Below are 19,887 nucleotides of genomic sequence, written 5' to 3' on the forward strand. Positions count from 1 at the left end.
CTCAGCCTGCCCAGTATCTAGGATCACAGGCATGAGTCACTGTGCCTGGCTATACTTTTTTTTAAGCACATGTCAATTTTACAAAAAGGTTTATTGTGATATTTTCACATATACATATTGCTTACTCTATTACTTATATCTTCCTACCCTTTTTTTCCCTACAGTTTCCACTGGGTTTCAAGTCACTATTGTATGGAAATATGAGCATTCTCCAGAAGCACAGAGCCTGCTTTAGTTCTCAGACAAAAATGATCTCAAGAGCAAAGTCTGTGGTTTGATCATTCTGACATCTGTGTTGTGTTTTACCCATTACCTTTTGCTAGGCAGCTAACATGCCTGATTCCGAGCTGTTTGAGCTGATCTCAGAAAACCGCTCCATGTCTCGGAAGCTAGAAGATTATGGGGAGCAAAAGTCCACATCCATCAGCACAGCAAAGCGCCTGGCTGAGTTTCTTGGAGACCAGATGGTCAAAGATGCAGGGCTGAGCTGTCGCTATATCATCTCCCGCAAACCCGAGGGCTCCCCTGTTACTGAGAGGTAAGGCTCCCTTAAAGGTTTGAATGCTACCTGTTAGGCATGTGGTCCATGCTTATAACCCAGTATTCTGATTGTTATGTCTGTGGTAGTATGACTTCAGGCCAGCCTAGACAACTTGGAAAAATGAATTAAAAAAAAAAATTGGGGGGAGGGGGTCTGGTCGTGGGGCCTGAACTCTGGGCCTGGGCGCTGTCCCTCAGTTCTTCAGCTCAAGGCTAGCGCTCTACCACTTGAGCCACAGCGCCACTTCTGGCTTTTTTCTTTTTGCTTATGTGGTGCTAAGGAATCAAACCCAGGGCCTCATGCATGCATGGCAAGCACTCTACCACTGAGCCACCTTCCCAGCCCGGAAAAATGCATTCTTTAAAAAAAAATTTTTTTTGCCAGAAAAATTGCCGGGCACCAGTGGCTCATGCCTATAATCCTAGCTACTCAGGAGGCTGAGATCTTTTCTTTTCTTTTTTTTTTTTTTGGGTCCTGTCGTAGGGCCTGAACTCTGGGCCTGGGCACTGCCCCTCAGCTCTTCAGCTCAAGGCTAGCGCTCTACCACTTGAGCCACAATGCCACTTCTGGCTTTTTTCTTTTTGCTTATGTAGTGCTGAGGAATCAAACCCAGGGCCTCATGCATGCAAGGGAAGCGCTCTACCACTGAGCCACCTTCCCAGCCAGGAGGCTGAAATCTTAAGAGTGAGGTTTGAAGCCAGCCTGCACAGAGAAAAGTCAGTGCTGCTCTTACCTCCAGCTAACCAACACAAAGCTGGAAATAGTGGTGTACACTGAAGACCTTTCATTAACAGTGATTAATGATATTTAACAGTGTTTCAGCTGTGCTTAACTCCTTCGCCAGTGTTGCCGGGAGAGGTCAGTCCCTCTAAGCTGTCTCATCTCTATGGGGAGCTTTGAGAGCCAGTGATAGAGACAGGATTGTTAGTCTGTGGTCCCATCAGTGTAGCCTCCAGTGTCGCCATGATACTTCCTAATGTGTCACTGGGCCTTTCACGGAGAAGTGCGTCTGCTGTCCTTGGTTGGAGACTGAGCTGCCTATGATTTTAGTGACCAATGGGACCTACTGGAAGAGACTACGAAACCCCAGCCATCAGAGGCAGAAAGATTGTGTGCTTGCTCTCTTCCTGCCGAGGTGGTATGGTGGCTAAGAGGGCTTCTACAGAGGAAAGACCTACCAACACCACCAGCGGCTGCCCATCAAGGAAGCTATTTGTCTACAGAAATTACCACTGTTAGCCGGGCGCTGGTGGCTCATGCCTGTAATCCTAGCTACTCAGGAGACTGAGATCTGAGGATCTCGGTTCAAAGCCAGCCCGGGCAGGAGAGACCGTGAGACTCCTATCTCCAATAAACCACCAGAAAACCGGAAGTGGCGCTGTAGCTCAAGTGGTAGAGCGCTTGCCTTGAGCTGAAGAGCTGAAGGACAGCGCCCAGGCCCAGAGTTCAAGCCCCACGACCAACAAAAAAAAAAAAGAAATTACCACTGTTGCTGGGAAACTGGCTTTAGTGGTAGAGTGCTTGCCTTGCATACATGAGGCCCTCGGTTCAATTCCTCAGCACCACATAAGCAGAAAAAGCCAGAAGTGGGGCTGAGGCTCAAGTGGTAGAGCACTAGACTACAGCTGAAGAGCTAAGGGACAGCGCCCAGGCCCAGAGTTCAGGCCCCACGACCAACCCTCCTCCCCTTACCCCCCCCCCCCCAAAAAAAAAAAAAAGAGAAATTACCACAGTTAAGACCACTCAGGTTATATATATGCTCATGAGCAGAAAGTAGTTAATATCTGAGTCCATTGAGTGCTGGGTGGTTATATGGTTTTAAGTACCTGATAATGCTTGTGACACCCACCTATCTAGATATTTATAAATATCTCTATTAAGAGAAATTCCAAGAGTCTTAACAAAAGGAGAAGAAATTTGATAGAAAGCTAAAACATATATAGAGAAAAGTTTCCACATATCAAGGAGGAAAGGAATTCAGAAGAGTAAGCCTTAGATGTGAATAGACAATTCCCAGTACACGGGAAGATAGACAAGCTTATAGAAATCATGGAGATGTAGATTTTATTTTTATTTATTTATTTTTTGTCAGTCCTAAGGCTTGAACTAAGGGCCTGGACTCTGTCCCTGAGCCTCTCTGTGCTCAAGGCTAGCACTCTACCACTTGAGCCACTTCTGGCTTTTTCTGTTTATGTGGTACTAAGGAATTAAACTCAGGGCTTTATGCATGCTAAGCAAGCACTCTACCACTAAGACACATTCCCAGATTGAGATGTAGACTTTATTAGCATCTATTTGGTTAGAAATATAGTGCTGGTAACAATTGGGGAATAGGTGGACTGGCAGACATACCACGTGGCTGTGAATTATCAAAGTCAGGCTCTTAGAGGAGATTTAACAGTAGTACACAAGAAGTAGGGGACACATTTTTTTTTTTTTTTTTGTCCGATTGTGGAGCCTGAACTCTGGGCCTGGGTGCTATCCCTCAGCTCTATCAATGTCCATCCACTAGCGCTGGATAAATGTATTTTAAGCAATAAAATACTTGGGAGTTCAGAGGACTAAACTATAGCACAGATGACCATACAGGAGCTTGAGATCTTTGCAAAGCCTAAAAATGTTGGCTGCTGCCTTTTCTTTCTTTTTTTTTTGGTCGGTCATAGGGCTTGAACTCTGGGCTTGGGCGCTGTCTCTGCACTCTTCAGCTCAAGGCAAGCACTCTACTGCTTGAGCCACAGCGCCACTTCCGGTTTTCTAGTGGTTTATTGGAGATAAGAGTCTCCCAGACTTTCCTGCCCGGGCTGGTTTTGAACCGTGATCCTCAGATCTCAGCCTCCTAAGTAGCTAGGATTACAGGCGTGAGCCACTGACACCTGGTTTGCCTTTTCTGAATAAGTCCATCCAAATGAGAATAGCATAGTGACATGTACAGGACCAAGACCCACCAGAGTGGAGGTCATGTAGCTTTTTGTATGAGGACAAGCAGGTTGGGGCTGCACGGGGCTGGTCCACTACTCATCTTAGGTATTCCTACAGAAAGTGCCAGTGGCAGAGCGCTGTAGCTTACCAAAGCTGAGTGAAGTGCAGAGGTATTTGTTTCACAAGTTTATGTTTATAATACTTTACAGTGAAATCTATTTTGTTCATTAAAGAGAGGTACTAAGAATTGTTTATTTTTCCTAGAAAGAAAGCATCTTGACCCTTACATAATTTACCCATGAGCAGTATATTAGGAATGTCTACTTGTACACATGTAAGTAAATGTGTATTTTATAGCGTACTACTTAGACACTGAACATTATAACCATCTTAGAAAAGATAGGATTTGTAGTCAGGTGCTGGTGGCTCACGCCTGTAATCCTAGCCACTCAGGAAGTTGAAATCTGAGGACTGTGGTTTGAAGCCAGCATGGGCAGGAAAGTCTGTGAGACTCCTATCTCTAATAAACTACTCAGAAAAAGCCAGAAGTAGTGCTGTGGTTCAACTGGTAGAGCACTAACCTTCAGCACAAAGAGGCTCAGAGTCAGCCCAGGCCCTGAGTTCAAGTGCTAGGACGAGCAAAACAAAACAAAATAGGCTTAAGATTTGTACAAAATAAATAACAGTTTTTAAAGTGTAAGTTACAAGCTAGGCTATAACTGTTACTTAAATGTACATTTGATTATTTGTGATTCTGCTTCTTCTTTTCAGAGCCATCCCACTTGCCATTTTCCAAGCAGAGCCCACAGTGAGGAAACACTTCCTTCGAAAATGGCTAAAGAGCTCGTCCCTTCAAGATTTTGATATACGGACGGTGAGTGCCAGTTGTTTTTGTACTATCAAAAGTTTAGGAAAGGAGGATGATGAAAGAATGAATTCTAGAAATTCATTAGAGGGAAAAAAGGTTTAAGAAAGAGAGCTAGTCAGAGAGGAGTGCATTTCATTTGAATCGTCTGTCTTGTCCAGCGCTTCAGTGCTGACACCGTCCTTTCTAAGTAAATGAGATACTGACACTCTAGGGCACTGGAAAGATCATATCAGAGAGGACCCTGAGCTGCTCTCTTGCCTGGAATGAGGCTGAAGTACTCCTTAACCACCTGCTAGCTTGTGGTCGTTGGGGTTCTTTAAGGTCTTCCATGTTTCTCCTCTGAAATGGGCACTATATATTGTGGAGTTTCTTGAGAATTAAATAAGATATAAGCATTTAGCAGTGCTCAACACAGACTAAGATGTATCAAAGAATTAGTCTGTTGTTTCTTTTTGCACGGTCAGATTCTAGACTGGGATTACTACATTGAAAGACTGGGGAGTGCCATCCAGAAGATCATCACCATCCCTGCAGCTCTGCAGCAGGTGAGCATGAGGCCCATGGATGAGCCAGCACAGCGCAGGTCAGCCCGGGCTCTCCCTAAGCCAGATCACCCTCCTGCAGGTGAGAAACCCAGTACCGCGTGTCAAGCACCCAGACTGGCTGCACAGAAAACTACTGGAGAAGAACGACGTCTACAAGCAGAAGAAAATCAGTGACCTCTTTGTCCTTGAGGGCAGGAGACAGGTGATGGGTGACCCAGAATATTCAGGGTGCTCAGGGCTATGAGTTGCTTTCCTTAATGTTGGAATACTGCCTCTAAAGTGAGTTTTTTTTGTTTTGTTCCCCTCTGGTTTTTCTTTCCCTTAATGTACACCTTGGCACTTTATTTGTAGTGAATTTTGTACTGCTCCAAGACTGATTTTTGTGAGTCGTCAGGTTATGGTGAGGAACAGTATTATTGATAAATTTGGACTGTGTGAGTTAGACTGAGTGACCTGGACTGGATCACTATGAAGAGGAAAAAGAAGATTTTAAAATGAGTTATAAGCCAGGGCAGCAGAAAGGCTCTCCTTATGGTAGTAGTTGCTCCAGGGAGTTTCAACTCAATGTAAAGATTGGATTTTTTGACCTTGTCTTTTGACTGTGTCTTTCTTGGAAGAGCTATACTTATTAGATAAGGGCACAGGAAAAAGGTTGAGAAGCCAGGCACCAGGCACCATGGCTCACGCCTGTAATCCTAGCTACTCAAGAGGCTGAGGATTATGGTTCGAAGCCAGCTGGGGAAGAAAAGTCCATTATAATGGACTTTTTATTTGGAAAGTAATGAATGGTAGGCTGTTTATTTGTATGATGGAATAGTTTATGACAATTAAAAATGAATAGACCATGCTACTCTGTGACTGAATATTGCAGGAAGATGTGTACCAGAAACTATTATTATAAAATGATATTTTTACGGTCATATAGTTAAAGTATAACAGTGCGGAGAATGGTGCTGCTGCCAACAAGAACATAGAGGGAGAGAGGAAGACAGCTGTTACTTCCTGAAGCTCACTTTTTATTTAAAAAGGAGCCTTCTTCAGCAGTCATGGCAAAATGTGGACCTTTGCCTACTTGTGATAGCTTGAGTGACATTTTCTGAACTTTTTGTTTGATCTTTTAACTTAATTCAGTCTGTAAATTGTTCCACTTCAGGTGATACGCTGTGTTAAATTGCTAAAGGGTAGGATTTGCAGATACGAGATCCTGAATTGAGGACTTGTTTGGGTCCTTCCAGATTGTGACGGCCCAAATCCCTGAAGGCAGCCCAAGGCCAACTGCTCCTGACATGGAGGACTTTGGTCTCACAAAACAAATCCACTCAGCAATTCCAGTTGCTACTAAGAGGAAGCGAGTTCTTTGGGAGAGCCAACAGGATTCTCAGGACCTTGAGCTGACAGTTCCCTGGAAGGAGATCCTGGGTCAGCCTCCTATCCTCGGAACAACTCAGGTGAGAAGTGGAAGAAGCCAGAAGGACTGGAAGATTGCTGTAGCATTGTCTGGCTCCAAAGGGTATACTGCATGTACAAACAAATCCTGGCCCAGGATTGTTCATTGTGAAAATACCCAACCATCACAGAGCACCTGAAGGCTGCTGAGGGTCAGGAAGTAGGCACTTGGAGAGGGTTTATGTTCAAACTTGTGCCATGGGTTGGGTTACCATCTGTTCCAGGAAGAGTGGCTGGTCTGGCTTGGGTTCCACAAGAAGAAATGGCAGCTACAGGCCCAGCAACGTGTGGTCCGGAGGAAGAGACAGCGTCTGGAACTGACAGAGGGCTCACTAAGGCCTGGAACCGTCCGAGAGGGGCCTGTCACAGGTTTGGGGAGCTTCCTAAGAAAAACTGCTCGCAGCATCCTGGACCTTCCGTGGCAGATTGTGCAGGTAGGGACGTTGATCCAGGAGAAGGAAGTCTCTCTGGAGGCATACATAGCCTTTATGGGCCCAGGGAGAGGATGTCAGGCTGGCCCTGGGCTGGATGGTGAAATAGGTGTTTGGCTTCCTACTTTTCTCTGGGGTCCTGAGACCCTATGCTTGCTGCTGGTGGGAAGAGGATTGGGAAGTGGCCATTGACAGATGTCAGCATGGTGTATGATCAGCTGTGTGCTCTGTATTTCCTCTCAGATCAGTGAGACCAACCAGGCTGGCCTGTTCAGACTATGGGCCATCATCGGCAGTGACTTGCACTGCATCAAGCTGAGCATCCCTCGAGTATTCTACGTGAACCAGAGGGTGGCCAAAGTGGAGGAGGGACCTTCATATCGCAAGGTAGGGGACTACTGAAGTTGCTAACTACCTCTGAGATGTCTCCATACAATGGATGCCATATAGAGAGCTGGTCAGACTTTATAGGCTTTGTAGGCACGAGGTCTCAGTGTCTCATTGAGCCCTTAAAAGAGTTATATAACAAAGCCTATGAATGCTGAGCAGAACCTGGTCAGAGCCATTGCTCAGGACAGCAGCTGCTTTCGCTACACTGGTAAGCTAGCACTGTGGTCATCTGTGCTGTCTGTGAAGTACAAGTGGAACCACGCAGACCTTTGTTAGAGCTTGCAAATTGTTTCCATAGGCACTGTTGTTATTAACAGCTTCATTGGGATATAAATTCACACTCCATACAACATATGTATTTCAAGGGTACAATTCAATACTTTTAGTGAATTCAGTGGCAGAACTAGAGCCACAGTCAATTTCAATACATTTTCATTACCCTCTCAAAAAAAGCCTTACACCCCTCAACCACCACTGGCCCTCCCCCCAGCCCTTGGCAACTACTTTCAAACCCTCTGGAGATTTGCCTTTTCTAGATAGTTAATTAAAATGAAACTATCCACCTAAGAGTCTTCCACTTAGTATGATTTGTTCGGTTTTGTGCCAGTACTGGGACTTGAATTTAGGGTCTGGGTACTCTCCCTTAGCTTTTTTTTTTGGTCAGTTGTGGGGCTTTGAACTCTGGGCCTGGGCGCTGTCCCTGCACTTTTCAGCTCAAGGTGAGCGCTGTACCACTTGAGCCACGGCACCACTTCGTTTTCTAGTGGTTTATTGGAGATAAGAGTCTCATAGACTTTCCTGCCCCGGCTGGCTTTGAACTGCGATCCTCAGATCTCAACCACCTGAGTAGCTAGGATGACAGGCGTGAGCTTCCTGTGCCCTGCTCCCTTAGCTTTTTACTCAAGGCTGGCACTGCAACACTTGGCAGTCACTGTCTTTTGAGCTCATTTTATTAGACCAGTAGGGCTTCTCTGGATGATTCTCAGCTCCTTGTGACATATCTCTAGCAGGTTTGTTTTTTGTTTTTGTCGGTCGTGGGTCTTGAACTCTGGGCTTGGGCGCTGTCCCTGCACGCTTCAGCTCAAAGTGAGTGCTCTACCGCTTGAGCCACAGCGCCACTTCCGGCTTTTTTCCTTTTGCTTATGGTGCTGAGGAATCGAACCCAGGGCCTCATGCATGCAAGGGAAGCGCTCTACCACTGAGCCACCTTCCCAGCCCCCACTTCATTGTTCTTAGGTAAATCGGGCTCTCCCTCGTTCGAACATGGTCTACAATCTCTATGAGTATTCAGTACCGGAAGATATGTACCAAGAACACATCAATGAGATCAACACAGAATTGTCCGCACCAGACATCGAGGGCGTGTATGAGACTCAGGTGACTATCTTCTCAGCCACTTGTTGATCCAGATAACAAAGGAGAGAAGCCCATATGGGGACAAGCCAGGGCAGAGTAGATATGGTAGAGGAGAGAAGCCCACCTGAGTATGGGCAAAGGGTCTCTTGTGTGCTCTGTCCCATGGGAACGTGGGTCTCAGCAGCAGTTCTGCCAAAGGCAGCCCGTGGGTTGCTGATGCTGGGTCTGCAGCGTGAGCCACGGGTTCGAGAGCCCTCCAGTTGGCCTTAACTCACCCATCTACCCATTCCTCAGGTCCCATTGTTGTTCCGAGCTCTTGTGCAGCTGGGCTGTGTGTGTGTGGTCAACAAACAGCTGGTAAGGCACCTTTCAGGCTGGGAAGCTGAAACTTTTGCCCTTGAACACCTGGAGATGCGTTCTCTGGCTCAATTCAGCTACCTGGAACCAGGTATAGCCCTGCTAGCTTAGCCCTCTCAGTCACTCTGCACTCAGGCATCTGAGGTGATAAGTTTATTTCCTTCTGCAGGGAGTATCCGCCACATCTACTTGTACCACCACGCACAGGGCCACAAAGCCCTCTTCGGAATCTTCATCCCCTCACAGCGCAGAGCATCTGTGTTTGTGTTGGACACTGTGAGTTGCTGGGCACAGAGGATGTGAGAGTGTATGGGTTGGGCAAGATCCTGGGAAGGAGAATTCTTCCTGCATGAATTGGGGACAAAATGGTGAGATCACCCTACTTGGTCCTGCACCTGGAAGGACTCACATGGCTGACATTTGCTTAGGTACGTAGCAACCAGATGCCCAGCCTCAGTGCTTTGTACTCAGCAGAGCACAGCCAGCTTCTAGAAAAGATGGGACCTGAACTCCTGCCTCCCCCCAAACATACCTTTGAAGTTCGGGCTGAAACCAACCTGAAGACCATCTGCAGAGCCATTCAGCGCTTCTTGCTGGCCTACAAGGTAAGGGAAGTTGGGACCCCCTGTGGGAGTACCACCCTGAGCTGGGTTTCATCGGGGCCTTTCTGTCTTCTACATAACCCAGGAGGAACGCCGGGGGCCCACACTCATTGCTGTCCACTCCAACTGGGAGCTGCGAAGGCTGGCCAGTGAGGTCCCTGTCTTGGAGGAGTTCCCCTTAGTGCCTGTCCGAGTGGCCGAAAAGATCAGCTACGGAGTCCTGGACTGGCAGCGCCATGGAGCCCGCCGCATGATCCAGCACTACCTCAACCTTGACACCTGCCTGTCACAGGCCTTTGAGATGAGTAGGTGAGGCCGAGGCCCAATGCCTACAGTGCACAGGCTAACCAGTCTTCGCAGGCTGACCCTGTGCCTCTGTGCAGGTATTTCCACATCCCCATTGGAAATCTGCCAGAAGACATTTCCACCTTTGGCTCTGACCTCTTCTTTGCACGGCACCTGCAACGCCACAACCACCTGCTCTGGCTGTCCCCTACTTCGCGTCCTGACCTGGGAGGGAAGGAGGCAGATGACAGCCGCCTTGTCATGGAATTTGATGACCGAGCCACTGTAGAGATCAACAATTCTGGCTGTTACTCCACTGGTAAGAGGAGACAGAGTGAGGTTGGCCCTTCTTTTTTAAGGATACTGGTTCTTTTGAAGGATGTTAGTTTTTAGGATATTAGCTCTACAAAGGGGATTTCATTATGGCATTTCCTTATGTGCTACAATATACCCTGACTAAACTCAGCCCCTCCTTGACCTCCTCCCATCTCCTCCCCTGACTGCACGGCACTGACTGGGCGCATACCGGGCCTGTCCTGGCCACACAGGGAGGCCTTGGGAGATGATGCTGGAATGTGTGGATAAGCAGTGTCTTCCTGCAGTGTGTGTGGAGCTGGACATCCAAAACCTGGCAGTCAACACCATCCTCCAGTCTCACCACATCAATGATATGGAAGGGGCTGGCAGCATGGGCATCAGCTTTGACGTGATCCAACAGGCCTCTCTGGAAGACATGGTCACAGGAAATCAGGCCTCCAGTGCTCCAGCCAGCTACGATGAGACCGCCCTCTGCTCCAGTGCCTTCAGGTACCCACCTCTCAGACAGGACCATGGAGAGGCCTTAACATCTTCCCTGACTTTGGAAACTAAGGCTTGAGACAGCAAGCCATTGTGATGCCATGTTTCTTACTTTAGTCAGTGTCTGCAGACCCCAAGGAGGTGTCCTCCCTAGAAATCAGTGACTGGTCCGGGTGCCACCTTCTGACGCTCTTACAGCCAGAGGCATTTCTTACAAAGCAGTTTCTGACACACAGATGCTTCTCAGTATGATGAGAGGTTGTCTGTAGGAACTCCTGTGTGGTCAGGAAAACAGTGCACATGTAGAGAGCTTCTTGTGGACTCAGGCGTAGCAGCCCTACACAGCAGTGCAGTCACCACCCCTGTTAGAGATAGGGAGAACAAGATCAGAGAGGCCAAGGTTTGATGTATTGCCGAGTGGGTGAGTGATTCTAGAATGTATGCCTCAGTCATAGCCCTACTGCCTCTGCATGGAAGGATAGGTAAAAGGAGTTGCTTGGAGCAAGATCTAGGAAGGGCGGAGTAAGGGGCATATGGTTGTGGCAGAAAATGGCATAAATGGTTCAATCTTGAGGGACAGATGAGGTTAGACAGACAGTCACACAAGGGAAAGGTTGGCCTTCATGTAGCTGCGGGAACTGCAACAAATAAGGCCTCAGCACTGCACTATGCTCGTGTAGGTTCTGTTGCAAGTCTGTTACTGACCGTGGTGAAGTTGTAGAAAATTGAAAACATCACTGAACTGGGGCTCCATTGCCAGAGCAGCTGACAGCTGTACCCTAATAGGACACAAAAGCTGACGAAGCATTGGGCCAGTGGGTGAATTCTGGATGGTGGCAGTAGTGAAATCAGTGAGATGTCTTTCTACTCCTCTCAGGATCCTAAAGAGCATGGTGGTCGGCTGGGTGAAGGAGATCACCCAGTACCACAACATCTATGCAGACAACCAGGTGATGCACTTCTACCGCTGGCTCCGGTCTCCATGCTCCCTGCTGCACGACCCTGCCCTGCACCGAACGCTGCACGGCATGATGAAGAAGCTCTTCCTGCAGTGAGTGCTTTACACCAGCCCGACTCTGGGTTCGGGCGCACGACGCTGAAAGGCAGCTCAGCTGGCCCAGTGGCTCTGCACAGACTTCTGTCCAGAGGTCTGGCCATGCATCGAGTTGTACCTCTCCGTGGTACTCTGTGTGTTATGGCTCACTTCCTTGCTTTAGTTTGTACTAGTTGATAATGCATGTTAGAAACTGGATAACAATGGCTACTCAGGAAGCTGTGATCTGAGCATCACGGTTCAAAGCCAGCCTGGGCAGGAAAGGCCATGAGACTTTTTTCTGATTAACCATCCAAAAGGCAGAAGGGGAGCTGTGGCTCAAGTGGTAGAGTACAAGCCTCGAGCTAAAAAAGCTTAAAGACACTTAGGCCCTGAGTTCAAGCTCCAGGACTGGCACAAAAAGTAATCTTCATGGGCTGGGAAGGTGGCTCAGTGGTAGAGCACTTGCCTTGCATGCCTGAGGCCATGGGTTCGATTCCTCAGCACCACATAAGCAAAAAGAAAAAAAGCCAGAAGTGGCGCTGTGGCTCAAGTGGTAGAGCGCTAGCCTTGAGCTGAAGAGCTGAGGGACAGCGCCCAGGCCCAGAGTTCAGGCCCCATGACTGGACCCCCCCCCTCAAAAAAAAAAAAAGTAATCATCATAATAATAATGTTAGAGAGCTATACATGGATGTAACATACTAATCGACATTCATACTATGTCTAGTCTTATACTGTTAGAAATAACAATCTGTTGCCAGACACTGGTGATTCACACCTGTAATCCTAGCTACTCAGGAGGCAGAGATCTAAGAATCTCAGTTCATAGCCAGCCCAGGCAGGAAAGTCTGTGACAGCAAAAAACTAGAAGTGGAACTGTGGCTTAAAGTGGTAGAGTGTTAGCCTTGAGGAGAAAAGCTCAGGGACAGCACAATTTGTTCAGTATTGCAAGGGGGCTCCTCTAGATGCTTGTGAGTGACAATATTTGTCCCACCTCTGACACCATCCATGTGCCAACTTTATAGGATGAAAATGATATCTCAGTATCTGTGTGTGTGTGCGTGCGTGTGTGCGTTCATGTGCTGGTTCAGAGGCCTGAACTATGTCCTTGAGCCTCTGTGCTCAAGGCTAGTTCCCTGCCACTGGAGCTACAGTTCCACTTCTGGCTTTTTGGTGGTTAATCAGATAAGAGTCTCACAAACTTTCCTGCCTGGGCTAGCTTTGAAGGATTATAGGCATGAGCCACTGGCACCTAGCAAGTTTCTTCTCACTTTTTTTTTTTTTTTTTTTTTTTTGCCAGTCCTGTGACTTGATCTCAGGACCTTAGCACTGTCCCTGAGCTACTTTTGCTCGGAGCTAGCTAGCACTCTACTACTTGAGCCACAGCGCCACTGCTGGCTGTTTCTATTTATGTGATACTGAGGAATCAAGTCCAGGACTTTATGCATGCTAGACAAGCACTCTACCACTAAGCCATATTCTCAGGTCCTCACTGTTAGGTTTTTAAAAAGAGGTAGCCGAGTAAGAACCACACCACGGCATGTGGTATTCAGGTAAGGGGTAGGTTTATTTAGTATACCAGCTGAGACCAGGCAAGGTTGGCACTCCACGAGGCTGGCAAAAAGAGAGTGTCTCTGCGGATGCAGATGTGACCTCTTCCAGGTGTCCCAGTTGCCTAGGTAACGCAGGTACTAGACAGGGTCTGTTCACCATCCAGGAATGGTCCTTACACTCACTTTATGGCTTTTTTCTTTTTTTTCTTTGGTCGGTCATGGGGCTTGAACACTGGGCCTGGGCGCTGTCCCTCAGCTCTTCAGCTCAAGGTGAGCGCTCTACCACTTGAGCTACAGCGCCACTTCCAGTTTTCTGGTGGTTTATTGGAGATAGGAGTCTCACGGTCTCTCCTGCCCGGGCTGGCTTTGAACCATGATCCTCAGATCTCAGCCTCCTGAGTAGCTAGGATTACAGGCGTGAGCCACCAGCACCCAGCTTACTTTATGGCTTTTTAAGAAGTCAAACTTCTTCATGTACTCTGCCCATTCTTCTTTAAGTTTGTTCAGTTTTGTCATTAAACATTGAATTAATTCTCTGTGTGAGATTTGGCCATTTTAGAACTTGCACTTTTTTCCCTTGTTTTTTTTTTTTTTGTTTGTTTTTTTACTTTTGTGGGTTCTTATGCCATATGGAAACCTTTGCTCTGTCGGGCATGCTGGCATGGACCTATGGAGGCAAGACCATCTCCTCATTCTAGAAGTTGAATGCTGGTGTGGACAATATAGTCAGACTCCCATCCCAAAAAATAAAAGAGATCTCTTCAGGGCTGGGAAGGTGGCTCAGTGGTAGAGTGCTTGCCTTGCATGCATGAGGCCCTGGGTTCGATTCCTCAGCACCATATAATCAGAAAAAGCCGGAAGTGGCACTGTGGCTCAAGTAATAGAGCGCGCTCACCTTGAGCTGCAGAACTGAGGGACAGCCCCCAGGCCCAGAGTTCAGGCCTATGACTGACCAAAAAAAACAAAAAAGAGATCTCTTCATTGCTTCTAGTTGTTAGTCTCTGCGCTCTCTTGCTTCTGGTTCTAAGTGCGGGGCTTCAAGACCACCAGAGTGCCTCATGGCTTCTCTGGCTTCACTTTGGACCATGGTGCCTCCTGCATTGATAATGAACTTGCTCCACAGGCTTGTTGCTGAATTCAAGCGCCTGGGGTCATCAGTCATCTATGCCAATTTTAACCGCATCATCCTTTGTACAAAGAAGCGCCGGACTGAGGACGCCATTGCCTATGTAGAGTACATTACCAATAGGTGGGTAGAGGGCTTCTTACAATGCAGCTGCTGTGACTTTGGAGAGAGACCCTCACATCTGTGACCCCAGCTGTTTCAGAGGCAAAGATCGGGAAGATTGTTTCTAGGGGGCCTAGTTATCAAAACCTTATCTCATCCATCATGCCTGATAGGGTCTTATTGACTGTGATCCCACATACGCGTTAGGCACAGGTAGGCATTTCATGGTCTAAATTTAGTCAGCCTTGGAATAAAACATATAAGACCCCACCGGGTGCTGGTGGCTCACGCCTGTCATCCTAACTACTCAGGAGGCTGAGATCCGAGGATCACGGTTCAAAGCCAGCCTGGGCAGGAAAATCTGTGAGACTCTTATCTCTAATTAAATACCAGAAAACTAGAAGTAGTGCTGTGGCTCAAGTGACAGAGCACTCACCTTAAGCTGAAGACCTGAGGGACAGCCCTATGACTAACCAAAAAAAAAAAGAAGAAGAAGAAAGTAAGAGGGGAGGTAAAAGATGGTTGTAAAGAAAAGGAAGGGAAATGCAGAACAAGAGACACTTAAGCAGGTTTCTGTTGTTGTTGGTTTTGGTTTTGGTTTGTCGTAGGGCCTGAACTATGGCCTGGACGCTGTCCCTCAGCTCTTCAGCTCAACGCTAGCGCTCTAACCACTTGAGCTACAATGCCACTTCCAGCTTCTTCTGTATATGTGGTACTGAGGAATCGAACCCAGGGCTTCATGCATGCAAGGCAAGCACTCTACCACTGAGCCACCTTCCCAGCCCCTTAAGCAGGCTTTTTGTTTTTGTTTGCTTCTTTGCAGCATCCATTCTAAAGAGATCTTCCACTCCCTGACGATTTCTTTCTCCCGATGCTGGGAATTTCTTCTCTGGATGGATCCATCTAACTATGGTGGAATCAAAGGGAAAGTTCCGAGTAGTATTCACTGTGGACAGGTAAGAGAGCTGAGTCAACTCTGAAGTGATTGTGGGCCATGTTCACCCTGTGATGGAGTATGTGCGCAGGTCATCCTGCCAGCAGCAGTAGAAACACGGCTGTGTGTCCTGATTGCTCAGAGTGTACCAGAATGGGCTTCCAGCAAAACCTGGAGGAGGAAGAGAAACACCAGCCCTGAGAGACAGCAGCACAGCAGGGAAGGAAGTATGCAGTAGCTGTGCCCCTCCTGCAGTACAGCAGGCTCCCAGGGAGTCAGGAGCTTACACTGGCCAGTGAGTGGGCATCATTGCCCAGGATGGGCTCAGATTTACTGGGGATAGAAGGTTTTAGCTTCCACTTGGCTCCTGTGAGGATAGTCTACCACAGGAGGACCAAGACAGGTAGAACCCAATCAGTGTCAGCTCAGGGGAGGACTCCAGGTAGGGGGTTGGTAAGAGGACCTGGGTCGGTGGGGGGGGGGGGGGGGGGGGGGCTGCTCTGTGTGACAATGACCAGGTGGGTGTATGTCTAGGGTGAATGGCAGTAACTTCCAGGAGGCACATGGCGGGGAAAGTCACGTTTGATGGGTGAGTTGAGACACAGTCATCTGGCAGCACAGCTCCCAGGGAGCAGGCTTAGGACACAGCCTGTGTCCTCCTGAAGGACACAGAGGGAGAGTTCTTCCTGGTAGGAGGTGAGACCTGAAGCAGCACTGGACACCACAGCTCCTGAGAGGCCTCAGCAGAAGTAGCTCTGGGTGGGTTAGGTTAGGGGACAGACTTGATTGGAAGGTAGGGAGAAAGGATGACAGCACAGGACAGCCTAGAGTCAGTCACTGCAGGTAGTGAAGACAGCAGGGGTGTTGCTAGCTACGTTTGGAGGTGAGTTTACAATGTCAGGAAGACCTCATGCTGAATGGATGTCTGTGGTTGGTACAAGGGCCTGTGCAGAACTGTTCCCATCCCAGAAAAAAGGTTTTCTCTTCCCTTTGACATAGGTCCTTACTTAGGTGGTCCTGAGCTCCTAAGTGATCCTCCTTCCTCAGCCTTCTGAGTGTTGGGACCACAGATACATGGCACCATACCTGGCTGAGGAAGGGATTCAAGTGTCTTCCAAGAAGGCAAATGAGGGCTGGGAATGTGGCTTAGCAGTAGAGTGCTTGCCTAGCATGCATGAAGCCCTGGGTTCAATTCCTCAGTAGCGCATACACAGAAAAGGCTAGAAGTAGTGCTGTGGCTCAAATGGTAGAGTGCTAGCTGTGAGCTGAAGAGCTCAGGGTAGTGCCCAGGCCCTGAGTTCAAGGCACAGGATTGGCGCCAAAAAGAGAGAAGGCAAATGAGAATCATAGTCCACCAACCACTCAAGACCACCAGCAAGTGCAGAGCACTGGTTCTCGCAGTGCTGATAAGACTCTGGTCCTGTGACCCAAGTGTCTTGCCACTGAGTGCTGATGCCACGGTGCATACTGGGATTGTCTCTGTTACAGCAAGACTCCCAGGCTGGGGAAGGAGCTGAGGATAAGCAGGAGGATGAGGAGGAAGACGAAGAGGAAGAGGAAGAGGAGGGGGTGGAGGAATCCGAGGTGGAAGACTTACTGGAAAGCAACTGGAATATTTTGCAGTTTTTGCCACAGGCAGCGTCCTGCCAAAGTTACTTCCTCATGATCATCTCAGGTAAGCCCAGAGCCAGGGTGGCAGGGCAGCTGACTAAGTTAATGAAAGTAGCTCTGGCCAGAGGATGTAGAAAAAGGGAGGTGTAGCGGGCGCCAGTGGCTCACGCCTGTCATCCTAGCTACTCAGGAAGCTGAGGTCTGAGGATTGCGGTTCAAAGCCAGCCCGGGGGCAGGCAAGAGACTCTTGTCTCCAATAAACCACTAGAAAACTGGAAGTGGCGCTGTGGCTCAAACAGTAGTAGAGTACTCACCTTGAGCTGAAGAACACAGACAACGCCCAAGCCCAGAGTTCAAGCCCCACAACCCACAAAAAAAAAAGAAAGAAAAAGGGAGATGTGGAAAGGAAGGCTCTAGTGTAGGGGTCCATCACAGAAACAGTGGAGGTCTCTGATCTCCTTTTAGTCCTTTTGGAGGCCCCAGGAGCAGCCTCCCCGGGGATTTCACGAGGGGCCTTCTCAGTTCTCCCAAGGTCTGTTTCCAGTAGCACAGCGGCATACATTCCTGGGGGGGGGGCCGGCAGGAGTGTGCATACACTCAAGTAACAAAGCCAGTCCCAATGCTGGCTTCTGGAGCCTCACTTTTTGCTAAGGGGTCTTGTTTGGTGTTTGCAAACCAAGTTACCTAGCTTATAGGAGGAGCATATAAATTAGACCCCTTTGTAACTCAGGGCCATTTGTTAAATAATGTTGAGCATGGTAAGTTAAGTTGTCATCAGATACACACACACACACACACACGTGTTTGAATGTACCCCCACAGCTGTACTGATTACTTATATCTTTACCTCCCTCCTTAAGTCTTTCCAAGTTGTCTCCTAAGTGTTGCAGGTATGTGGGCTCCAAGGCCCTTTCAGACAATAGTCTCTGCTGCTGAAGGGAGTCACTTTTGTTCACTGTCCAGTATGAAGTTATCCACTGCTCTTTCTAAGCATGAACTCAGATATCAGCAAGTTCTCCTCTTGTGTCTATTTCTTCAGTTGACTTTGGGTTTATCTGAGGGCAAATAAAGCTGTCTCTAAAACTGACATTTCAGCCATGTCTAGCTAGCAAACTAGTCCTGGGGCTCCCTTGGATTCTGGAGCATTTCTTAGCCACGCTGTGGCCTGTGCTGTCTCTCTTTGCAGCATATATTGTGGCTGTGTACCACAGCATGAAGGATGAGCTGAGGCGTAGTGCCCCAGGCAGCACCCCTGTGAAGAGGAGGGGGGCCAGCCAATTCTCCCAGGAGCCCGAGGTGGCAGCAGGAGCCCTTCCTGGTGAGCATCCTGTCAGTCACACAGTCCCTGCTGTGCCGTGACCTGACCCTGCTACGCATCGCTGATGGGTGGAAGGTTCCAAGTGTCAAATCTTTCCCTCTGCACTCTTAACCTCTCCCAGGAATGATCACTTTCTCTCAAGATTATGTGGCAAACGAGCTCACTCACAGCTTCTTCACCATCACTCAGAAGATTCAAAAGAAAATCACCGGCTCTCGGAACTCAACTGAGCCCTCAGAGATGTTTCCTGTCCTGCCTGGTTCACACTTGCTGCTCAATAACCCTGCTCTGGAGTTCGTCAAATATGTCTGCAAGGTGAGAGCCACCTGTGTCCCTCAGTCCCCCCCTCGCGTGGGTCATTTCCCTGTTACATGCTGTTGAGGCACTGGGCACCAGTAGGGCAGGCCCGCTCAGACGGTGCTGTGCAGAGAAGGCCTCCGAGGGCCTGGTTCCGGTGGGAGAGCTGGTGTGTGAGTGACGGCTGTGACAGGCAGAAGACAAAGGAAGCAGCACAGAACCACAGTTGAGCTCCAACACCATAGGAGGAAAGGCAGGTCTGAAGTTCAGTGAGGGACTCATACTACCAGACAGTAAACACATGCCATACCTGTTAGCGCGTAGATTGGCCATCACGCTACCTGAACGGCTCAGCCTTCACACCTGATTGCTAAAGATCATGTGACTGCTTAAGGTTTGATTGTGGGGAAGAAATGTGCCTAGCACACAGGTTGTAACTCAGTGTTAAACCATCGATCTAGCAAATATAAGGTCCTGAGTTCAAACTTCAGTACTTCCAAAAAAGAAAGAAAGGAGAGGGAGGGAGGGAGGTAAAGGAAAAAAGATAGGTTGGTTCGTTCTCAGCTCACTGTTAAGTCCCATTTGCTTTAAAATGCTTTATTTTTATTAAAATAGTTGTTCATTTGTGAGATTGACAAGGCACATGACCACTCTCCTTCTACCAGAATCTAGAGGTAGAGCATTTCCTACTCTTCCCCCAGTCCCTAGCAGCCTCTGATCTGTCCTCTGCCCCGGAGTATGTCTGTGTCGCAGTCACAGTTGTAGGCTTTTCAGAGTGGGTGGAACTGCCATATCATGCTGCACTTGAATGTGCCCTGATCCCCTCAGGGCTCAGACACTGAATGTCATATGCACGTACCCTACCTTATGTAGACTTCTTCCCCTTGCAGAATGCACTCGTGGGCCAGCTCCTGCTGCATGGTAGTGTGTGGTACAGGAGCGCCCACACTGGCCCCTTCTCCAGGGGAAAGACATCAATTACACGCATTTTTTGATAACTAATGACAAAGATACGATACACAATCACGGATAAGTCTTTGTGTAGACATAAATTTCATTGGGTTTTTTTTCCCCCATACTGCCGAGTAGTATGGAAAGTGTATTTTGACTTTGACTTTTCTGCAGTGGCTGCGGTGCTGTACTCTCATAAGCAGTATATGACTAGAGTTCCATGCCTTCTACCAGAGCGTGCTATTACGGCTTTAAGTTTCAGCTATTCCAATAGTTGTGTAGTAGAATCTCATGGCTTTGATTTGTAGTTCCCTGATGCATAATGGTGCAGAGCATAATTTTTCCTGGGTTTGGTTGTCCATTTCCTGGGTGGCTGTCCAAATCTTTTCTCCATTTTTAAAAATTGGGGGAATTTTTGTGTTTG

At 48.2% G+C, this 19,887-nt stretch overlaps 1 protein-coding gene across 1 annotated transcript in view; it reads left to right on the top strand.

Moving 5' to 3' along the window:
- The window catches only part of Pole (DNA polymerase epsilon, catalytic subunit), a 47,169-nt gene that overhangs the window by 25,011 nt on the left and 2,271 nt on the right, over positions 1 to 19,887 (top strand). Inside the window, exons 26-45 of the mRNA XM_042667248.1 lie at positions 324 to 538; positions 4,232 to 4,334; positions 4,793 to 4,873; positions 4,953 to 5,075; positions 6,109 to 6,321; positions 6,544 to 6,753; positions 6,994 to 7,137; positions 8,377 to 8,517; positions 8,791 to 8,944; positions 9,023 to 9,129; positions 9,282 to 9,458; positions 9,541 to 9,764; positions 9,839 to 10,059; positions 10,343 to 10,547; positions 11,416 to 11,589; positions 14,248 to 14,373; positions 15,176 to 15,308; positions 16,775 to 16,961; positions 18,084 to 18,215; positions 18,337 to 18,530. Coding sequence (XP_042523182.1) covers positions 324 to 538; positions 4,232 to 4,334; positions 4,793 to 4,873; positions 4,953 to 5,075; positions 6,109 to 6,321; positions 6,544 to 6,753; positions 6,994 to 7,137; positions 8,377 to 8,517; positions 8,791 to 8,944; positions 9,023 to 9,129; positions 9,282 to 9,458; positions 9,541 to 9,764; positions 9,839 to 10,059; positions 10,343 to 10,547; positions 11,416 to 11,589; positions 14,248 to 14,373; positions 15,176 to 15,308; positions 16,775 to 16,961; positions 18,084 to 18,215; positions 18,337 to 18,530 — 3,264 coding nt within the window. The remainder of the gene's footprint in view (positions 1 to 323; positions 539 to 4,231; positions 4,335 to 4,792; positions 4,874 to 4,952; positions 5,076 to 6,108; positions 6,322 to 6,543; positions 6,754 to 6,993; positions 7,138 to 8,376; positions 8,518 to 8,790; positions 8,945 to 9,022; positions 9,130 to 9,281; positions 9,459 to 9,540; positions 9,765 to 9,838; positions 10,060 to 10,342; positions 10,548 to 11,415; positions 11,590 to 14,247; positions 14,374 to 15,175; positions 15,309 to 16,774; positions 16,962 to 18,083; positions 18,216 to 18,336; positions 18,531 to 19,887) is intronic.

Source organism: Dipodomys spectabilis, unplaced genomic scaffold (genome assembly GCF_019054845.1).
Source record: "Dipodomys spectabilis isolate Male_0828 unplaced genomic scaffold, ASM1905484v1 ptg000385l, whole genome shotgun sequence".
Lineage (NCBI taxonomy): Eukaryota > Metazoa > Chordata > Mammalia > Rodentia > Heteromyidae > Dipodomys > Dipodomys spectabilis.